Genomic DNA, 17,671 nt, shown 5'->3' on the forward strand with positions numbered 1-17,671 from the left:
CTCTCCTTCTCTTTTACCTTCTCCCTTCCTCTCCTAAAATTTCTCTCTTCCACTTTTCACTTTCTCTTCTTCTTCTCCTTCTATTCCTCCGTCTCTTTCATTCAGGTCATGTCCCTTTGCTCCCTGTTCCACACAGCCTTCTTCAATCAAAACCACAAATAGAATAATCATCATCCATTTTGACAATTTGAGGCAAGGCAGTTGTAAGGCCAAGCAAAGTAGGATCTTTTGCTGTTTCTGTTTTAGTATAATCAAGAAGCATAATGCCTCTTTGTTCCAGTACCCATGGCCATTTAGATTGTAAGGTCAAGGATCCTGGAAGTGTGGAGTGTGATGGAAGGCAAAGTGGAATCTTTTGCTGTTTCATTTTATTATGATCAAATACCTCTGATTGAATATTGCCTTTATCATCCAAGAGTCTTTACTAGGGTTAAAGTACAGAAATAAAAGCTTCTTTAACTAGAAACAATATATTTATTTATGTTTGTAATGTGATGAAAGATATTCCTTATGTATTAATGAGGTTGGTAAAATTTGTAGGAAAGCCCATGCCCATGCCTTTTGTTCTTAGTGTTTATGATGCTCTCTGACTCTAAAAAAAAGTATAAATACTCTGAGGTTGGGGTTTTACTTTGGAGATTACTGACTGGAAGCATTTTTTGGTCAAGGGAGACTCTAGGAAGCTTCTCAGGAGTCTCCTGTCTTTGAAAACCCAGACGCTGGTGCTTCCCTCTCTAGTTACTATGGTGTCAGACAGTTGGACCTGTCTGTTGATTTGTGATACATGTATTGATAATGGTCAGACAGTTGGAAGTGATGTTTGTTGATCTTTCATTTCTTTGTATTTTCTCTGAGGTTCAGGGTGCTGACTTTTCCTCTTGAATTATGAATGATATAGGTGCTTGATTAAAGGTCATTGTTAATCCCTCAAAAGGTGCCTTTCCTTTTACAAGTGCAGACCTAAGAACCTGTGATTGCAGGCCCCCTTGTGTATGTCAGAGTGCTTACTGTTATAGCAGTTCAAATAATCTAAGGGATGCTCATATCATACACACTTATTTTCCTCTATGAAAGTCACCAAGTATTTTTATTATGTGCCTAATATGTCCAAGAAACTATGTAGGTCTTAAGGATTCAAAGAAAAAAGGGAAAAGATATTGTCTGCCCTCAAGAAACAGATATTTTTTGGCAGGATCTGGGTAGATTTACATTTACAAAATACATAAATTTAAGATAGTTTAAAGAAAAACAAAGAAGATTATAGAAGTCTATCCATAAGAATTGGAACATAATGCGAGTCCTGAAGAAAAGAGACAAGCATCCATCAATACTCTCCTTTCTTACCTTCTAGTACTAAACACATACCACCACCACCACCACCCCAGTCAATGACTCATTTCTCATGTGATCTCTTTGCTTTGACCCATGAGTCATTACCTTCTCTTCTTTCTCTTTAAGTCACCATTCCCATACCTCCAAAATGAAAATGATCATAACAACTATTTTCAGGGTCTTGAAGACAAAATAAGATGATATATGTAAAATACTTTATAAGAATAAAAGTGTTATTTGAATGTGATTCGATATTATTAGTTTGACCAGGCCTGTGATATCACTGGTGTGTGAAATTTCTAGAGAAGAAAAACCCAATATCAGTATAAATTGACTCCCTTTCTGTAATTTACTGTTTCAGAAAGTCGTCTACAGTATTGAGAAGTTAATTCGTCCGTAGACTCACACTGATATTCTATATCAGGGGCAGGACTTGAAATCAGGTTTCCCTGCCTTCAAAGTTATCTTTTTATTCATCATGCCGATGATGATGATGATGATGATGATGATGATGATGATGATGATGATGATGATGATGATGATGTAAGATAAATTGAAAAGGGAATTATTCTTCCAGGCATCTGTATCATAAGCTTTACTCTAACAAAAATCTCTGACAAATGCAAGATGATCATAATGCTATTTCCCTTAATCTACACTTCCATGTCAGTACACAGGTCCTCTGCTAAGCCACACAGAAGCACTAACAATACTTCTGCTAGTAATGATGTGACTAAAGGGTTTGGGCAGCTAGGTGGCACAGTGGAAAAGGTACTGAACCTGAAGTCAAGCAAGACATCTTCCTGACTGCAAATCTGACCTCAGTGGTTGACTATCTGTGGAAGCCTGGGCAAGTCATTTAACACCGTTTCACTGTTTTCCCTCTTCTGTAAAATGAAATGGAGAAGAAAATGGAAAACTACTCTAGCGTCTTTGCCAAGAAAACCCCAAATGGGCTTATGCAGAGTAGGACAAGACTGAACAACAGTAACTAAGAGGGCATGTGGGTCACAATTTTTATAATGATATTGTAAGTGGTTCAGATTTAAGTTTAAATTAAATAATATCTGTTGTAGTCCACCTTCTCAGTAAGAACATTTACAGACCCTTGCTTCTGCCATTATAGTCAGAATCCTTTAAAAATTTTTCAAAGACAGGAAACATGTATAATTCCTTCCTTCCCTCCTTCCTTCCTTCCTTTTTCCATTCCTTTCTTCCATTATTAACAGCTAGTACTTTTCTATGGGACAGCTAGGTGGCACAGTGAGAAAAGTGCTGGACACAGATTCAGGAAGACTCATTTTCCTGAGTTCAAACCTGGCTTCAAAATCTTCTAAGCTTTGTGAACCTAGGCGAGTCACTGAAGCCTGTTTGCCTCAGTTCCTCATCTATAAAATGAATTGGCAAAAAAATGGCAAACCACTCCAGTATCTTTGCCAAGAAAACCCCAAATGAGATCACAAATTGCTGAATACTACTGAAGTGACTGAACATCAACCACAACTAAATAGCTAATAACAGTAAAACACTTTAAGATAAAATTCATGAAGTACTACAAATATTTTCTCATTAGAGATAGTGACAAAAATAATATTTTGAATGAATTGGAAGGGTGTGTGTGTGTGTGTGTATATATATATATATATATATATATATATATACACCTATATATAAGGTATGTACATATATACATACAAACACATGCACACACACATATATAACATATATACAACATATATATACTATACATATACACACATACACACATATATACACATACATATATACATACATATATACATATACATATACATACATACATACATATATATATGTATATATGTATATGTATATAACTTATTTAGCCTTGCCAGGGCCAAAGCAGAATGGAGTAAATGAGGAAAAATGTTTCCACCAGAGTTTCGTTCTATAAATTTTGTGGGAGTTTGGTTTGCTAAAATAAAGTGCAGGGTGTGGAGGTGGAAACGAGTGGGGGAGAGAAAGGGAGGCAGAATCTTTGAGCTTAGAAATTCCTCATTGTGCCTTTGTTTTCTGGATTAAACAACTGGTGACTGGTGAGTGGAAGAGAGGAGTGATTGCAAAACATTCCCAGCTGCTCCCAGAGGTGTTGCTGTACTTGTAGTGTAGACTTTGTACAGATAAGAACTGCTTCAGGAGACAGCATGCTCATTTAAAAAAAAGATAAATAAAAATCCCTGAAACATCAAACTTTGATAACTGTGAAAAAGAAATTGTTATTTGACAGTGCCCATTCTTTTACATCAAGAACAAGCATTCAGAATAGCAAACATACACACAAACACACACACACACACACACACACAATGTATGCACATACTCCCAAAGCCCTACAGGAATTTTATTTTCCCTGTGGCTGCATCATCCTATAGAAATTAATTGGCATGCCTAAGGAGATTCTGGAGTTTCATTATTTTATCACTGTACTGACTTAATGAGACAGCACAGTTTGCACACTAGTAGAACCTCTGCACCACAGGTAAGAAATGAAAAATGTTCAAGGTCAATTAACTGCAAATGCTTAAAGTTAGCTCAAAGTGCTGTAGTTGTAACTGTGAGAGATGCTGGGGAAAGCTCGTATTCAGTGGTTCATTTTTCTCCTGATGAGAACTGATGGCCCAAGGTTAGCACACTAGAAGCTTGCTGAAGCTATTTTTTTTCCCACACGGGTTGCTTCTCTACATGTATTTCTGTGCTAATTTTGCTGTGTGGTTTGATAGAGTCAAAATGTCAATGAAAAATAATACACACGCACACACACACACATATATGCTCTGTACCATCAATATTAAGAGAATAACTAAATAGGAATTAAGAGGAGTTATTTTTTAAGGCTGAACTTCTTGATAATTTGTCTTATGATTAGGATTCTTATTTTAACCTAACAGTATTACCCAAGGAAACATGAAATCAAAGAGAACTTCTTGCAGGGTTTGCTGAGAGCTCAATTTCTTAGGATGTTTAATGTAATTTGAATTTTTTTATTCAACACTTTATTAGATAGTGAAATTTATAAAATTTATAAAATTAAATTTGAAATACATTTTTTGAGTAAAAGAGATAAAGAAGGGGTTCATCAAAAAGATTTAAAAGATGAATTTTGGTGATTGATGTACTATCACTTAAGAGAAGACATGGTGAATCATTATATGACATGAAAACGCAGTTTGAATAATGATAAAGTTCACTACACCTCTGGGATGTGAGGATCATCATGAAAATATTGTTGTCATCTGCAATACTTTTACAAAACTCACAGGCACGCTAATGGATGCCTCCAAACTCAAACTCACATTTATAGGTGATCTTTTGAACTGAAATGGGAACATACTTATTATCTCTTCTCTTTAATCCTCCTGCCTAATAACTTCTCTATTACTCTTTTATTACAATAAGATTTTACAGATATATTTTGAGTTTTTTTACATTACTATAGTATTTCCCATTAAACCATTTTCTCTCCTGCCAGGAAGCTATCACACATAATAAATTGTATTTTTAAACAAAAAAAAAGAAAAAAATGAGCAATATTGGTTAATTTGTTGAAAAAGTTTGAAAATATGTGCAAGATACACTTTTGAATCTCATACTTCTTTATATTCTTTATAATTTCAAAATACTAATTTCAGAAATTTTTGTGGTTGCTTTTTTCATTTACATTGTTTTTCACATATGCACATGTATACATATATGTGTTTGGTGTGTGGTATGTATAGCCATATATATGTGTTTTAATGTGTGTTATGTGTATATGTGTTTATGCATATGTGTGTATGTATATCCATACATATTTCCGTATGTCTTGGTAACTGCCAATTCTTCAAGTGTTATACCACAGTAATATTTCAGGACTTCCCTGTTACTGTTGAGGACACCATCATCCTTCTATTTATCAAATTCAAGTTTATACCTGCAATGTCATCTGTGACTCTTCTTTCACTGATTCTATATAGACATTAAATTGCTTAATCGTATGATATCTATTTCTATATCTTTTGCATACATTCCCTTCTCTTCACTCAAACAAATACCCACTTTATTCAGGCCCATCTCACCTTGGAATTATATTGTGGGTATCTTCTTAGATCTCTTACTTGTTACCATTTTTTCTTTGTAATACAGCAATATTCACTTGATTTCTTTGTTTTGTGGTTGTTCTTTACATTTATATTGTTCTAGTCATTATGTATATTGTGTTCTTAGCTCTATTAACTTCACTGTGCAGAAGTACATGTAGATCTTTCCATGCTTTTCAATATTCATCATTTCTTATGACTTAGTAATATTACATTATCTTCATATATTGTAAACTGTTTGAACATTCCCCAGAAAATGTGCAATAATTTTGATTCCAATTCTTTAGTATCACAAAAATGCTTCTTATGTTGATATTTTTGAAAATTTGCAAAAGTTTAAGATGAATATGCTTTTCTTTAATTTTTTTAAAGTTACTGGTTTAAAATCTAGATAATTATATCAAATTTGTGGGTAATTTTAGTGCATCCTAAGATCCTATTCAATGCCTATGCACAGTTGTGAAATTCATCCAAGTGGCATTTTATTTTTACTAACATGAATTCATTATGTAATCTTCTTTACTACTTTTCTTGTATTTCTCCCCACAAAAGGAGCTGGTGGATGGTCTCCACTCATATCAAATAAATACCAATGGCTGCAGATCGATCTTGGTGAGAGAATGGAAATCACTGCCATTGCCACACAAGGTGGATATGGGAGTTCTGATTGGGTAACAAGCTACCTCCTGATGTTTAGTGACAGTGGAAGGAATTGGAAGCAATATCGCCAAGAAGAAAGCATCTGGGTATGTTTTTATAATAATAAAAACTAAATTGCTCGGAATATAACTCTAGCTATTCTTTCACATTGCTGTCAAGTTACTATATATACATATCAAGTTAAAGAACTGCAATTTTCAGAATTAGTATAAAAATATTTTCCAGTTGGAAGTAAGGAAGATTCTAGATTTTCAAATGCATTATGCATGTATTATGTATTGAATAACCAAAGGTAAGATATAATTTTGCATTCTGTCAGATACAACTGAAGAGGGAAATACATTATTTCTTATTCCATTAAATAACATTGAGATCTAAAGAAGAAAGAAGTGATCAGGTTAAATTTGCATTTTGTTCAATAAAATGGTAGTTTAGACAATGCTTCTTAAACTGTGTGTTGGTTTACTTAACTGAATGTGTGGTTCGAGAAAAAAAATGTAACAATAAAAAGGTTTCTGAACATGCAATGACCAAAAATTAACTCAAAATCATACACATAATAGATCCATAACGTTTCTGGCAGTGATTGCCCATGTTACATTGCTCAGCTTCTGCAGACTTGGTTCTGAACGCAGCATTGATGAGTATAATACCAAATATCTTTTTTTAATGGGAAAATGATACTTTTATTTATTTTTTAAATTTTATTTTATTATTATTTTTTAATGTTTTACAATCACTTCCATAAAATTACGATTTTCTCCCCCCCACACCTACCCCCTACTACCCCCCAATCTCCCCACGACGGCATACAATTCTGTATAGGTTCTACATATACTTTCCAATTGAATACGTTGTCACTATAGTCATGCTATTCAGTCTAACTAAAATAAATATAAGAAATCATATAACAAATCAAAACATAATACACAAAAACACACACGCACAAACATGAATCTGCTACATTCTGCGAATGACTTCCATATTTCTTTCTCTGAGTGTGGAAGGCATTTTGCCTTAGAAAACCACCCTTGGGATTTTTTTTTTTTTAAATAAGTTCTTGCATTATTACGAAATTCCAAGTTTGCCAGAAAAAACTCTCGCACACTGTGGTCGTTGCGGTGCACAAAGTTCTCCTGGTTCTGCTCCTTTCTCTTCAGCATCAGATCATATAAGTCCTTCCAGGCCTCTCTGAAGTCTTCTTGTTCATCATTTCTTATGGCACAATAGTACTCCATTACATTCATATACCATAATTTATTCAGCCATTCCCCAATTGATGGACATCCCCTTGACTTCCAGTTTTTGGCAACTACAAAGAGTGGTGCTATAAATATTTTTGTACATGTGGAACCCTTTCCCATTTTTATGATCTCTTGGGGATACAGTCCTAGTAGTGATATCGCTGGGTCAAAGGGTATGCACATTTTTGCAGCCCTTTGGGCATAGTTCCCAATTGACCTCCAGAATGGTTGGATGCGCTCACAGCTCCACCAACAATGAATTAGTGTTCCAACTCTCCCACATCCTCTCCAGCATTTATCATTTTCTTGTTCTGTCATGTTTGCCAATCTTATAGGTGTGATGTGGTACCTCAGAGTTGTTTTAATTTACATAGCTCTAGTCAGTAGTGATTTAGAGCATTTTTTCATATGATTATAGATAGCTTTAATTTCTTCCTCTGAAAATTGCCTGTTCATATCCTTTGACCATTTATCAATTGGGGAATGACTTCTATAATTATATATTTAAGTTAGTCCTCTATATATTCTAGAAATGAGGCCTTTATCCCCGAGCGTAGCCATAAAAATTCTTTCTCAATTTACTACATCCCTCTGAATTTTGGTTGCATTGCATTTGGTTTTGCAAAAACTTTTCAGTTTAATGTAATTAAAATTATCCATCTTATATTTCATAATGTTTCTATCTCTTCTTTAGTCAAAAATTCTTCCCTTCTCCAGAAACCTGATAAATACACTATTCCTTGCTCCTCCAATTTATTCATGGTATCAATCTTTATACCTAAATCATGTATCCATTTGGACTTTATTCTTGTGTATGCTGTCAGGCATGGATCTATGCCTAATTTCAACCACACTGTTATCCAGTTTTCCCAGAAATTTTTGTCAAACAGTGAGTTCTTATCCCAGAAGCTAGGGTCCTTGGGTTTATCAAACAGGAGGTTGCAATATTCCTTGCCTACTGTGTCTTGAGTGCCAATTCTATTCCACTTGTCTACCTCTCTGTTTCTTAGCCAATACCAAGTGGTTTTGATAATTGCTGCTTTACAGTACAATCTGAGGTCTGGTAGCGCTAGGCCACCTTCCCAAACATTTCTTTTCATTAATCCCTTTGATATTCTGGAACATTTGTTCTTCCAAATGAATTTTGATGTTATTTTATCCAGCTCTAGAAAATAATTATCTGATAGTTTAATTGGTGTGGTACTAAATAAGTAAATTAATTTAGGTAGAATTATCATTTTTATTATATTAGCATGGCCTACCCATGAACAATTGATGTTTTTCCACTTACTTAAATCTGACTTTATTTGTGCAAAAAGTGTCTTATAATTGTGTTCATATAATCCCTGGGTTTGGTGTGGCAGGTAAACTCCTCAGTATTTTATAGTGTCTACCCTAGCTTTAAATGGGATTTCTCTTTCTGTCTCTTGCATGTTGGACTTTGTTGCTAGTATATAGGAATGTGGAAGATTTGTTTGGGTTTATTTTGTAACCTGCAACTTTGCCAAAGTTGTTTATTATTACAAGTAGTTTTTTACTTGAATCTCTGGGATTCTTTAAGTAAATCTTCATATCATCAGCAAAGAGTGATAACTTAGTTTCTTCTCTGGCTATTCTTATTCCTTCAATATTTTTATCTTGTCTAATTGTTACAGCTAACATTTCTAGTACCATATTGAATAATAGTGGTGATAATGGACATCCTTGTTTCACCTCTGATCTTACTGGAAATGCATCGAGCTTATCTCCATTGTATATAAATGCTTGCTGAAGGTATTAGATAGATACTACTTATTGTTTTATGGAAAGTTCCCTTTATTCCTGTGTTCTCCAGTGTTTTTAATAGGAATGGGTGTTTTATTTTGTCAAAAGCTTTTTCTGCATCTATTGAGATAATCATGTGATTTTTTGTTAGTTTTTTGTTGATATGATCAATAATGCTAATAGTTTTCCTAATACTGAACCAGCCCTGCATTCCTGGTATGAATCCTACCTGATCATAATGTATTAGTCTCGTGATAAGATGCTGTATTTGTTTTGGTAAAATCTTATTTAAAATATGTGCATCGATATTCATTAGGGAAATTGGTCTATAATTTTCTTTCTCTGTTTTGTCTCTTCCTGGTTTGGGTATTAAAACCATATTTGTATCATAGAAAGAATTTGGGAGGACTTCTTCTTCCCCAATTTTCAAAAAATAGTCTATATAGTATTGGAATTAACTGTTCTTTAAATGTTTGACAGGATTCACTTGTGAATCTATCTGGCCCTGGAGATTTTTTCCTAGGGATTTCATTGGTCGATTGTTCAATTTCTTTTTCTAAGATGGGGTTGTTTAAGTATTCAACTTCCTCTTCTGTTAATCTGGGCAATCTGTATTTTTTAAAATATTCATCCATCTCATTTAGATTATCGAATTTGTGGGCATGAAGTTGGGCAAAGTAGTTTCTAATTATTGTTTTAATTTCCTCCTCACTGGAGGTGAGTTCACCCCTTTCGTTTTTAATATTAGTAATTTGATTTTTTTCTTTCTTTTTTTAATCAAATTGACCAAAGGTTTATAAATTTTTTTAGTATTTTTCATAAAACCAACTGTTGGTGTTATTTATTAATTCAATAGTTTTCTTAATTTAAATTTTATTAACCTCTCCTTAGGTTTTCAGTATTTCTAATTTGGTATTTACTTGGGGATTTTCAATTTGTTCTTTTTCTAGCTTTTTCAGCTGCATGCCCAAGTCATTGATCTCCTCTTTCTCTGTTTTATTTATGTAGGCATTCAAAGCTATAAAACTTCCCCTAAGACCTGCTTTTGAAATATCCCATAAGATTTGGTATGTTGTCTCATTATTGTCATTCTCTTGAATGAAATTGTTGATTGTTTCTATGATTTCTTCTTTAACTCATTCCTTCTTTAGGATTAGATTATTTGGTTTTCAGTTGATTTTTGGTTTGTCTTTTCCATGGCCTTTTATTACATGTAATTTTTATTGCATTATGATCTGAGAAGGATGCATTGATTATCTCTGCCGTTCTGCACTGGATTGTGAGAATTTTATGTCCTAGTACATGGTCAATTTTTGTAAATGTTCCATGTACCGCTGAGAAAAAGGTATATTCGTTTCTATTCTCATTCAGTTTTCTCCAAAGATCTATCATGTCTACCTTATTCAGAGTTTTATTTACCTCCTTAACCTCTTTCTTATTTATTTTGAGGTTAAATTTATCGAGTTCAGACAGGGGGAGGTTGAGGTCCCCCACCAGTATAATTTTGCTGTCAATTTCTTCCTTCAACTTCCCCAGCCTCTCCTGTAAGAATCTCGATGTTATACCACTTGGAGCATACATGTTTAGTAATGATATTACTTCATTGTCTATGGTGCCTTTTAGCAGGATATAGTTTCCATCCTTAACCCTTTTGGTTAGATCTATTTCTGCTTTTGCTTTGTCTGAGATTAGGATTGCTACTCCTGCCTTTCTTAAATCAGCTGAAGCACCATATATTCTGCTCCATTCTTTGACCTTTATCCTATGTGTATCCCCCTGTTTCAAATGTGTTTCTTGTAAGCAGCATATTGTTGGATTATGGCTTTTAATCCATTCTGCTATCCATCTCCATTGTATGGGAGAGTTCGCTCCATTTACATTCACAGTTATGATTACAATCTGTGTATTTCCCTCCATCCTCTTTCCCACCATTTGTGCTTTTGGCTCTTCTGTCTCCCTTCCCCTCCTCAATAGTATTCACTTTTCATCAGGTCCTCCTGCAGCCTTCCGCTCCTTCTTTTAGCCCCCCTACCTGTTACTCCCCTTTACTCTTACTGCTTCTTCCCTACCTTTTAGCCTCCCTCCCCTTTCTTCCCCCTTCCTCTTCTACTGCCTATGAGCTAAGTAGATTTCTATACTTAATTAAGTTTATTGTTCCCTCTTTGAACCAAATCAGATGAGGGTACCTCTCAAACAATACTCATCTCCCTCCCCTCTTTCCCTCTAGTATAATTTTGTAGTTCATCCTGTGATGTAATTTGCCATTTTCTGCTTCCTCCTTTTCACACTTCCTATTAAAATCCCTTTTCATATTTAAATCATATTTTTAACATGACATCATTTACTTTATACCCATTCCCTCTATGTATATCCCTTTTATCATAATAGCTGCACAATTCTCAAGATTAACAGGTATCATCTTCCCTTATAGGGAGGTATACAGGTTGCCCTGATTGAGAAACAAGTTTTTGTTTTTGTTTTTTCCCCCCTGTTTACCTTTTTATGATTCTCTTGAGACCTGCATTTGAAGATCGAATTGTCTATTGAGTTCTGGCGTTTTGGTCAGGAAGCTCTGGAAATCCCTTATTTCGTTGAGTGACTTTCTCCTTGCCTGAAATGTTATGTTGAACTTTGCTGGGCAATTGATCCTTAGGTGAAGTCCCAACTTCTTTGCCTTATGGAATATTGGGTTCCAATTCTTTCAATCTTTTAATGTAGAAGCTGCAAGGTCCTGTGTGATCTTGGCTGTATCTCCTTGATATTTGAATTGTTTCTTTCTGGCTGCCTGTAATATTTTCTCCTTGACTTTATAGCTCTGGAATTTGGCAACAATATTTCTTGGGGTTTTGAGTGTGAGATCCCTTTCAGGAGGGGAACGGTGAATTCTTTCAATGACTATTTTGCCCTCTGAATCTAGCACTTCTTGGCAGTTTTCCTTGATGATTTCTTGGAAGATATTGTCCAGACTTTTTTCTTCATCATGGGATTCTGGCAGGCCAATAATTCTTAAATTTTCTCTCCTGGATCTATTTTCCAGGTGAGTTGTTTTTCCAGTTAAATATTTTACATTTTCTTCTATCTTTTCATTCTTTAGATTTTGTTTGACTGATTCTTACTGTCTCATTGAGTCATTAGTTTCTACTTGTCGAATTCTAAACTTTTTCAAATTGTTTTCTTCAGTTAACTTTTCCGTCTCCTTTTCCAACTGTCCAATTTTTCCTTTTAAGGAGCTATTTTCTCTAGTTAATTTTTGTACTTCCTTTTCCATTCGACAAATTTTCCCAGTTAGGTTTTGTGCTTCCTTTTCCATTTGACCAATTTTCCCAATTAGGTTTTGAGTTTCCGTTTCCGTTTGATCAACTGTTCCTTTTAGGGAATTATTTTCTCCAGTTAATTTTTGAACTTCCTTTTCCATTTGTTCAATTTTCCTTTTCAAAGAGATGTTCTCATCAGTGAATTCTTTTTTTATAATTTTAAAATCGTTGGCCAGTTTTTCTTCTATTTCCTTCTTCAGCAGTTCCAGGAGAGCTGCTTGTGCTTGTGAGCAGTTCATAGTCCCTTCTGAAGTTTCAGATGGAAGTACAGTCTCAGCTCTGACCTCTTTAGTGTTTGTGTTTTGTCCTTATCCCCATAGAAAAATTATATGTTTTTTTCACCCTTCTGCTTTTTCTTGTTCATGATGTTGAGTGAGTGTTGTGACTTCTGATTCTTTCAGTCAGAAGCTGCAGAACTTTGTGTTCAGCTGATGTGTGAAAAAGCTAAAAGTAGGTTTTTGGTTTTTGTTTTCCCAGTCAACCCTGGGGTTGGCTTGTTAAGTGTGGGGGAGGAGTGGTCTGGTCACAGGAGATCTTCTCAGATAAACTGAGGCAAAGGCAAGGTCAGGGAATGGTGATCCCAGCTTCCCTATTGTCTTCTTGTTTCCCCTGGAGGGCTGAGGCATGCCTAGACGCTAATGCGTGTTCCCATCCCTCCTGGGGCTCCTCTCCTGGCACTGAGGCTTGCCTGGGACCTAGTGCGAGTTTTCTCTGCCCTGGGTCCTCTGTCCTTCTGGTTTGCCTCTGCCACAGTAGGAGGAATCCCCCTTAGCTATTTTCCTTGCCTCAGGTGTTATGAGACTATTTGCCCCCTTCTGCTGTTCCCACTGATTCAGGATTTTTCTGGGGAAATATTTTATGGTTCTTTCACAGTCATCAAGGGGGAGGAGAGAGTATTTACTGATCACTCCACCATCCTGGCTCCCAGAAGTTCAAGTAGTGACTTACCGAAGTTTATTCTTTAGGCTGAAAGTCTCAGGAGCTGCTGTGCTGATATCTGGTCCTCAGCTGCTGTCACTGGCTCAGTTCGGCTTGTCTCCTGCCCTCAGTGCCACTCCACCAGTTCCGCCCGCCACTCTCAGGTGTCTCGGGTCCCTTCCATTCTGCTGTGCTGTCCATGCTGTGCTGTGCACTGGGGGCTCACCTCAGTGGAACAGATCCTTCCCGTGGACCTTCCAGTCTAACCTGGGCTCTGAATCCGTCACAGTCTGTCTCCCACTGGATTCCGCACCTCCACAATTTAGTCACATTCTCCTTTCAGAGGTATCTGAAGGAGTTTGTCCAAGAACTTAGATGAGACATTGCTCTCACTCTGCCATCTTGGCTCTGCCCCTCTATAGCATCAAATATCAATCAACTATGAAAAACTTTGAAGATGCTCTGTGTCCTGCAGTATCAAATATTCCTCCAAGATTTAATTCTTTATATAAAATTAAATTTAATAGATGGTAAAATTATACATATACCGAGGAATTGTTTCAAAATAAATTTATTTGCAATTTATTATCAATAAATGTTTGATTTGTATACCTATTTTGTATACCTATATACCCAGTGTCATGTAAACATTTTCTCAGTAAAAATAGGTCACTAGTGGAAAAAGTTTAAGAATCCCTGGCTTAGCATTATGGAGATATCATGATACATGAGTAAAATGAATGTTTTCCTTTTATATCTTATCCATCTAGTGTATGAAATTCACTAAACAGTCTAAATTAATACAGATGAAAATATCTATTTGTGGGTGATATGTATAGCAATGTAGGTACTTCCACAATGAGAGATGACAGTCTTTATTCCTGCCATTTAAAACAAACAAAAATATAGGCCTTATTTGGAAGTTTAGAAGAAATTTTCCTAAGATTCTTTGACCTCATAAATAATCACCCACAATTTTGCATTCTACAGTTGTTATACTTGTTGAATAATTGCAACAAAATTATTTACACTGCTTTGCATAAGAAAGGCGAAACTATGCCAAATGACAGTTATGTCATTTAAAAGTGTACCTTAAAATATCTGTAAAAATGAATTTAAACAAATTCTAGAGCAGCAGAAGGCACAAAATTACAGAGTGAAACAGATTTCCAGTCCAAGACAGTCTGGAAAACCGACAGAAAATGTCTATCACAGTGGGCTTGGAGTGGAGCACTACCTAACATGAGCCACTGAGCACAGACAGGACTAGAGCAGGCATAATGGTTCTGAATCAGGCGTAGCAGCTGCAATTTCCAGATTCTCAAGTCACAAACGCTAAAGACAGCTTTAAAGGTCAATAAAAAAGCTCTTTTGTCTGGGTGAGAGAGGAACACATATAGCCCCAACCTGGACCCCAGGGCAGCAGCAGCCACTGTGGCAACAGCATCAATTTTTGCAGCACAAGGGGTAAAGATCCTGGGGAAATTGTGCACCTGATCTTCGTTTCAGTCCTGAGTGGCTGCCCTGGGCTGAGGAGAAGTGCTGGCATGGCAAGCTGGTGGCAGTTGTGGAGAGGAAGTGCTACTCACAGTTCCAGAACAGAAAAGCGTGCTTTTGCTTGCTCATAGACCAGAGCAAAGATGAGGAGAGGAGTAAACTTCTTTCCCTTGATTTTGCCACCTTGCAGGAACTGAAAACTTACAGCTCCCTAGAGATATCTCAAAGAACAGGTGTCCCAAACGTCTGAAGTCTAGGGTAGTATACCCTCCATTTGACAAAGGACTCAAAAGTCAAATAACTAGCTGGGAAAATGACCAGAAAGGGGAAAAATAAGACTATAGAAGGTTGCCTTCTTGGCAAAAAGATATTTTGTTCCATCCTTTAGGATGAGGAAGAGCGAAGCATAAAATCAGAGGAAGAGAACAAGGTCAACGCTTCTACATCCAAAACCTCCCCCCCAAAATACAGTGATCTCAGTCCATGGAAAAGCTGAAAAAATATTTTGAAAGTCAAGTAAGAGAGATGGAGGAAAAACTGGGAAGAGAAATGAGAGTGATGAAATAAAATCATGAAAAACGAGTCAACAACTTGCTAAAGGAGACCTCCCAAAAATGCCGAAGAAAGTAACACCTTTAGAAATAGACCAACCCAAATGACAAAGAGGTCCAAAAAGCCAATGAGGAGAAGAATACCTTAGAAAACAGAAATGGCCAAATGGAAAATGAGATTCAAAAGCTTGTTGAAGAAAATAGTTCTTCAAAAATTAGAATGGAACAGATGTAAGCTAATGACTATATGAGAAACCAAGAAATTATATAACAAAACCAAAAGAGTGAAGAAATAGCAGAAAATGTGAAATATCTCATTGACAAAACAACTAACCTGGAAAATATATCCAGGAGACATAATTTAAAGAATTATTGGCAGACCTGAAAACCATGATAAAAACAAGAGCCTAGACATCAGCTTCCAAGAAATTATCAAAGCAAACTCCCCTGGTATTCTAGAGCCAGAGGGCAAAATAAAAATGGAAAGAATCCACCAATCATCTCCTCAGAGATCCCAAAAGGAAAACTCCTAGGAATATTGCAGCCAAATTTCAGAATTCCCATGTCAAGGAGAAAATATTAGAACCAGCCAGAAAGAAACAATTTGAGTATTGTGGAAACACAAACAAGAAAACATAAGATTTAGCAGCTTTTACATTAAGGGATTTGGGGCTTGGAAGATGATATTCCAGAGGTCAAAGGAAATAGGATTAAAACCAAGAATCAACTACCCAGTAAAACTGAGTATAATACTTCAGGGGTAAAAATGAAATTTCAATGAAATAGAGGAATTCCAAGCATTATTGTTAAAAAGCCCAGAAAATTTGACTTTGAAATACAAGCATCAAGAGAAACAAGAAAAGGTAAATAGAAAAGAGAGAGAGAGAGGCAGGATAGGATGGAGGGAAATGTAGTTAGTCTTTTTCAACATAACTATTATGGAAAAGTTTTGCATGGTTACACACGTATAAACTATATTGAATTGCTTGTTTTCTCAATGAGAGGGGTTGAGGATGGAGGAAGGGATAGAACATGAAACTCAGAGTTTTAACAATGAATGTTAAAAATTGTTTTAGCATGCAACTGGAAAATAATATGTACAGGCAATGGAGTATAGAAATCTATTTTGCCCTAAAGGAAAATAAAGGGGAGGGAAATGGGAGAATGGGGAGGTAATAGATGGGAGGACAGACTGGAGGAAGGGCTGGATGGGGTGCATGCTGTCCTGAGTTGAGGGTGAGGAGAGATGGGAAGAAAATTTTGAATTCAAATTCATGTGGAAGTGAATATTGAGAACCAAAAAATAAATAAATTATACATATTTAAAAGAATACTGGACATCTGTATACACACACATGATAATGATAGGATATAGATAAATGATAGAGGTATAGACAGACAGACAGGCAGACAGACAGACAGACAGACAGACAGACAGACAGACAGACAGACAGACAGATAGATAGATAGATAGATAGATAGATAGATAGACAGATAGATAGATAGATAGATTCTATCATTAAATTGCCATTTTCTGAGGGACCGTGGTAGTGCTCTTTTAAAATGAAGTTTCCAGAAGGCATAAGCACTAAGCACAATAAATAGTAAAGGAGAATGTGTAGTTTAGTTAGAGAAAATTTGACCTGATAAAACAAAGTTGAATTAAGTTTGATAGAGTAAAGGATACATTTTTTTCCATTCTTATTCTAAAGAAAAAAAAAAACCCACTGAAGTAAGAGTTTCATTTAATCCAGAGTCACCATGTATATACATATAGTTTTTCTTTTTTTCTTTTGAAATAAGAGGAGGAAACACAGAAGACTGAAATTTAAAAAAAGCAAAACAAAACAAAATTATTATTAGTTATTAGAGAGTTCTGAAAAGAAGTCTTGGCATCAATTCAATGATTAATCTGTGAATAAAGAGGAAGTTGTCAATTTTCTCTCAATAAACTGAAAATAATATCTTTAATGCAAGACTCTTACCATAGTCAAGCTGATTTGAAGCAGTCAGGAGCCATGTGTATAATCACGGTCATTTTTTACTTTACTTTAACTAATTCAATATTTCTCATTTCTAGATAAACCTGGGTACAATCAGAATTATCAGAATTAATGTCTGCAAACAATAAAATAACAAAAAATGAGATACATAAATTGTATCTAATCAACATTCAACAAAGATTTATGGAGTACCTACTATGTGGTAGATACTTGACTAGATGTTGGAAATGAAAGATAAAAATGAAATAATTCCTCTCTTCAAAGAAGCTATAT

At 35.5% G+C, this 17,671-nt stretch overlaps 1 protein-coding gene across 1 annotated transcript in view; it reads left to right on the forward strand.

The window, feature by feature from the left end:
• CNTNAP4 (contactin associated protein family member 4) overlaps window positions 1–17,671 on the forward strand; it is a 676,519-nt gene that overhangs the window by 210,097 nt on the left and 448,751 nt on the right. Inside the window, exon 3 of the mRNA XM_072596864.1 lies at window positions 6,000–6,193. Within this exon, the coding sequence (XP_072452965.1) occupies window positions 6,000–6,193 (194 nt within the window). The remainder of the gene's footprint in view (window positions 1–5,999; window positions 6,194–17,671) is intronic.

The sequence above is a fragment of the Notamacropus eugenii genome, chromosome 3, assembly GCF_028372415.1.
Source record: "Notamacropus eugenii isolate mMacEug1 chromosome 3, mMacEug1.pri_v2, whole genome shotgun sequence".
NCBI classification, from domain to species: domain Eukaryota; kingdom Metazoa; phylum Chordata; class Mammalia; order Diprotodontia; family Macropodidae; genus Notamacropus; species Notamacropus eugenii.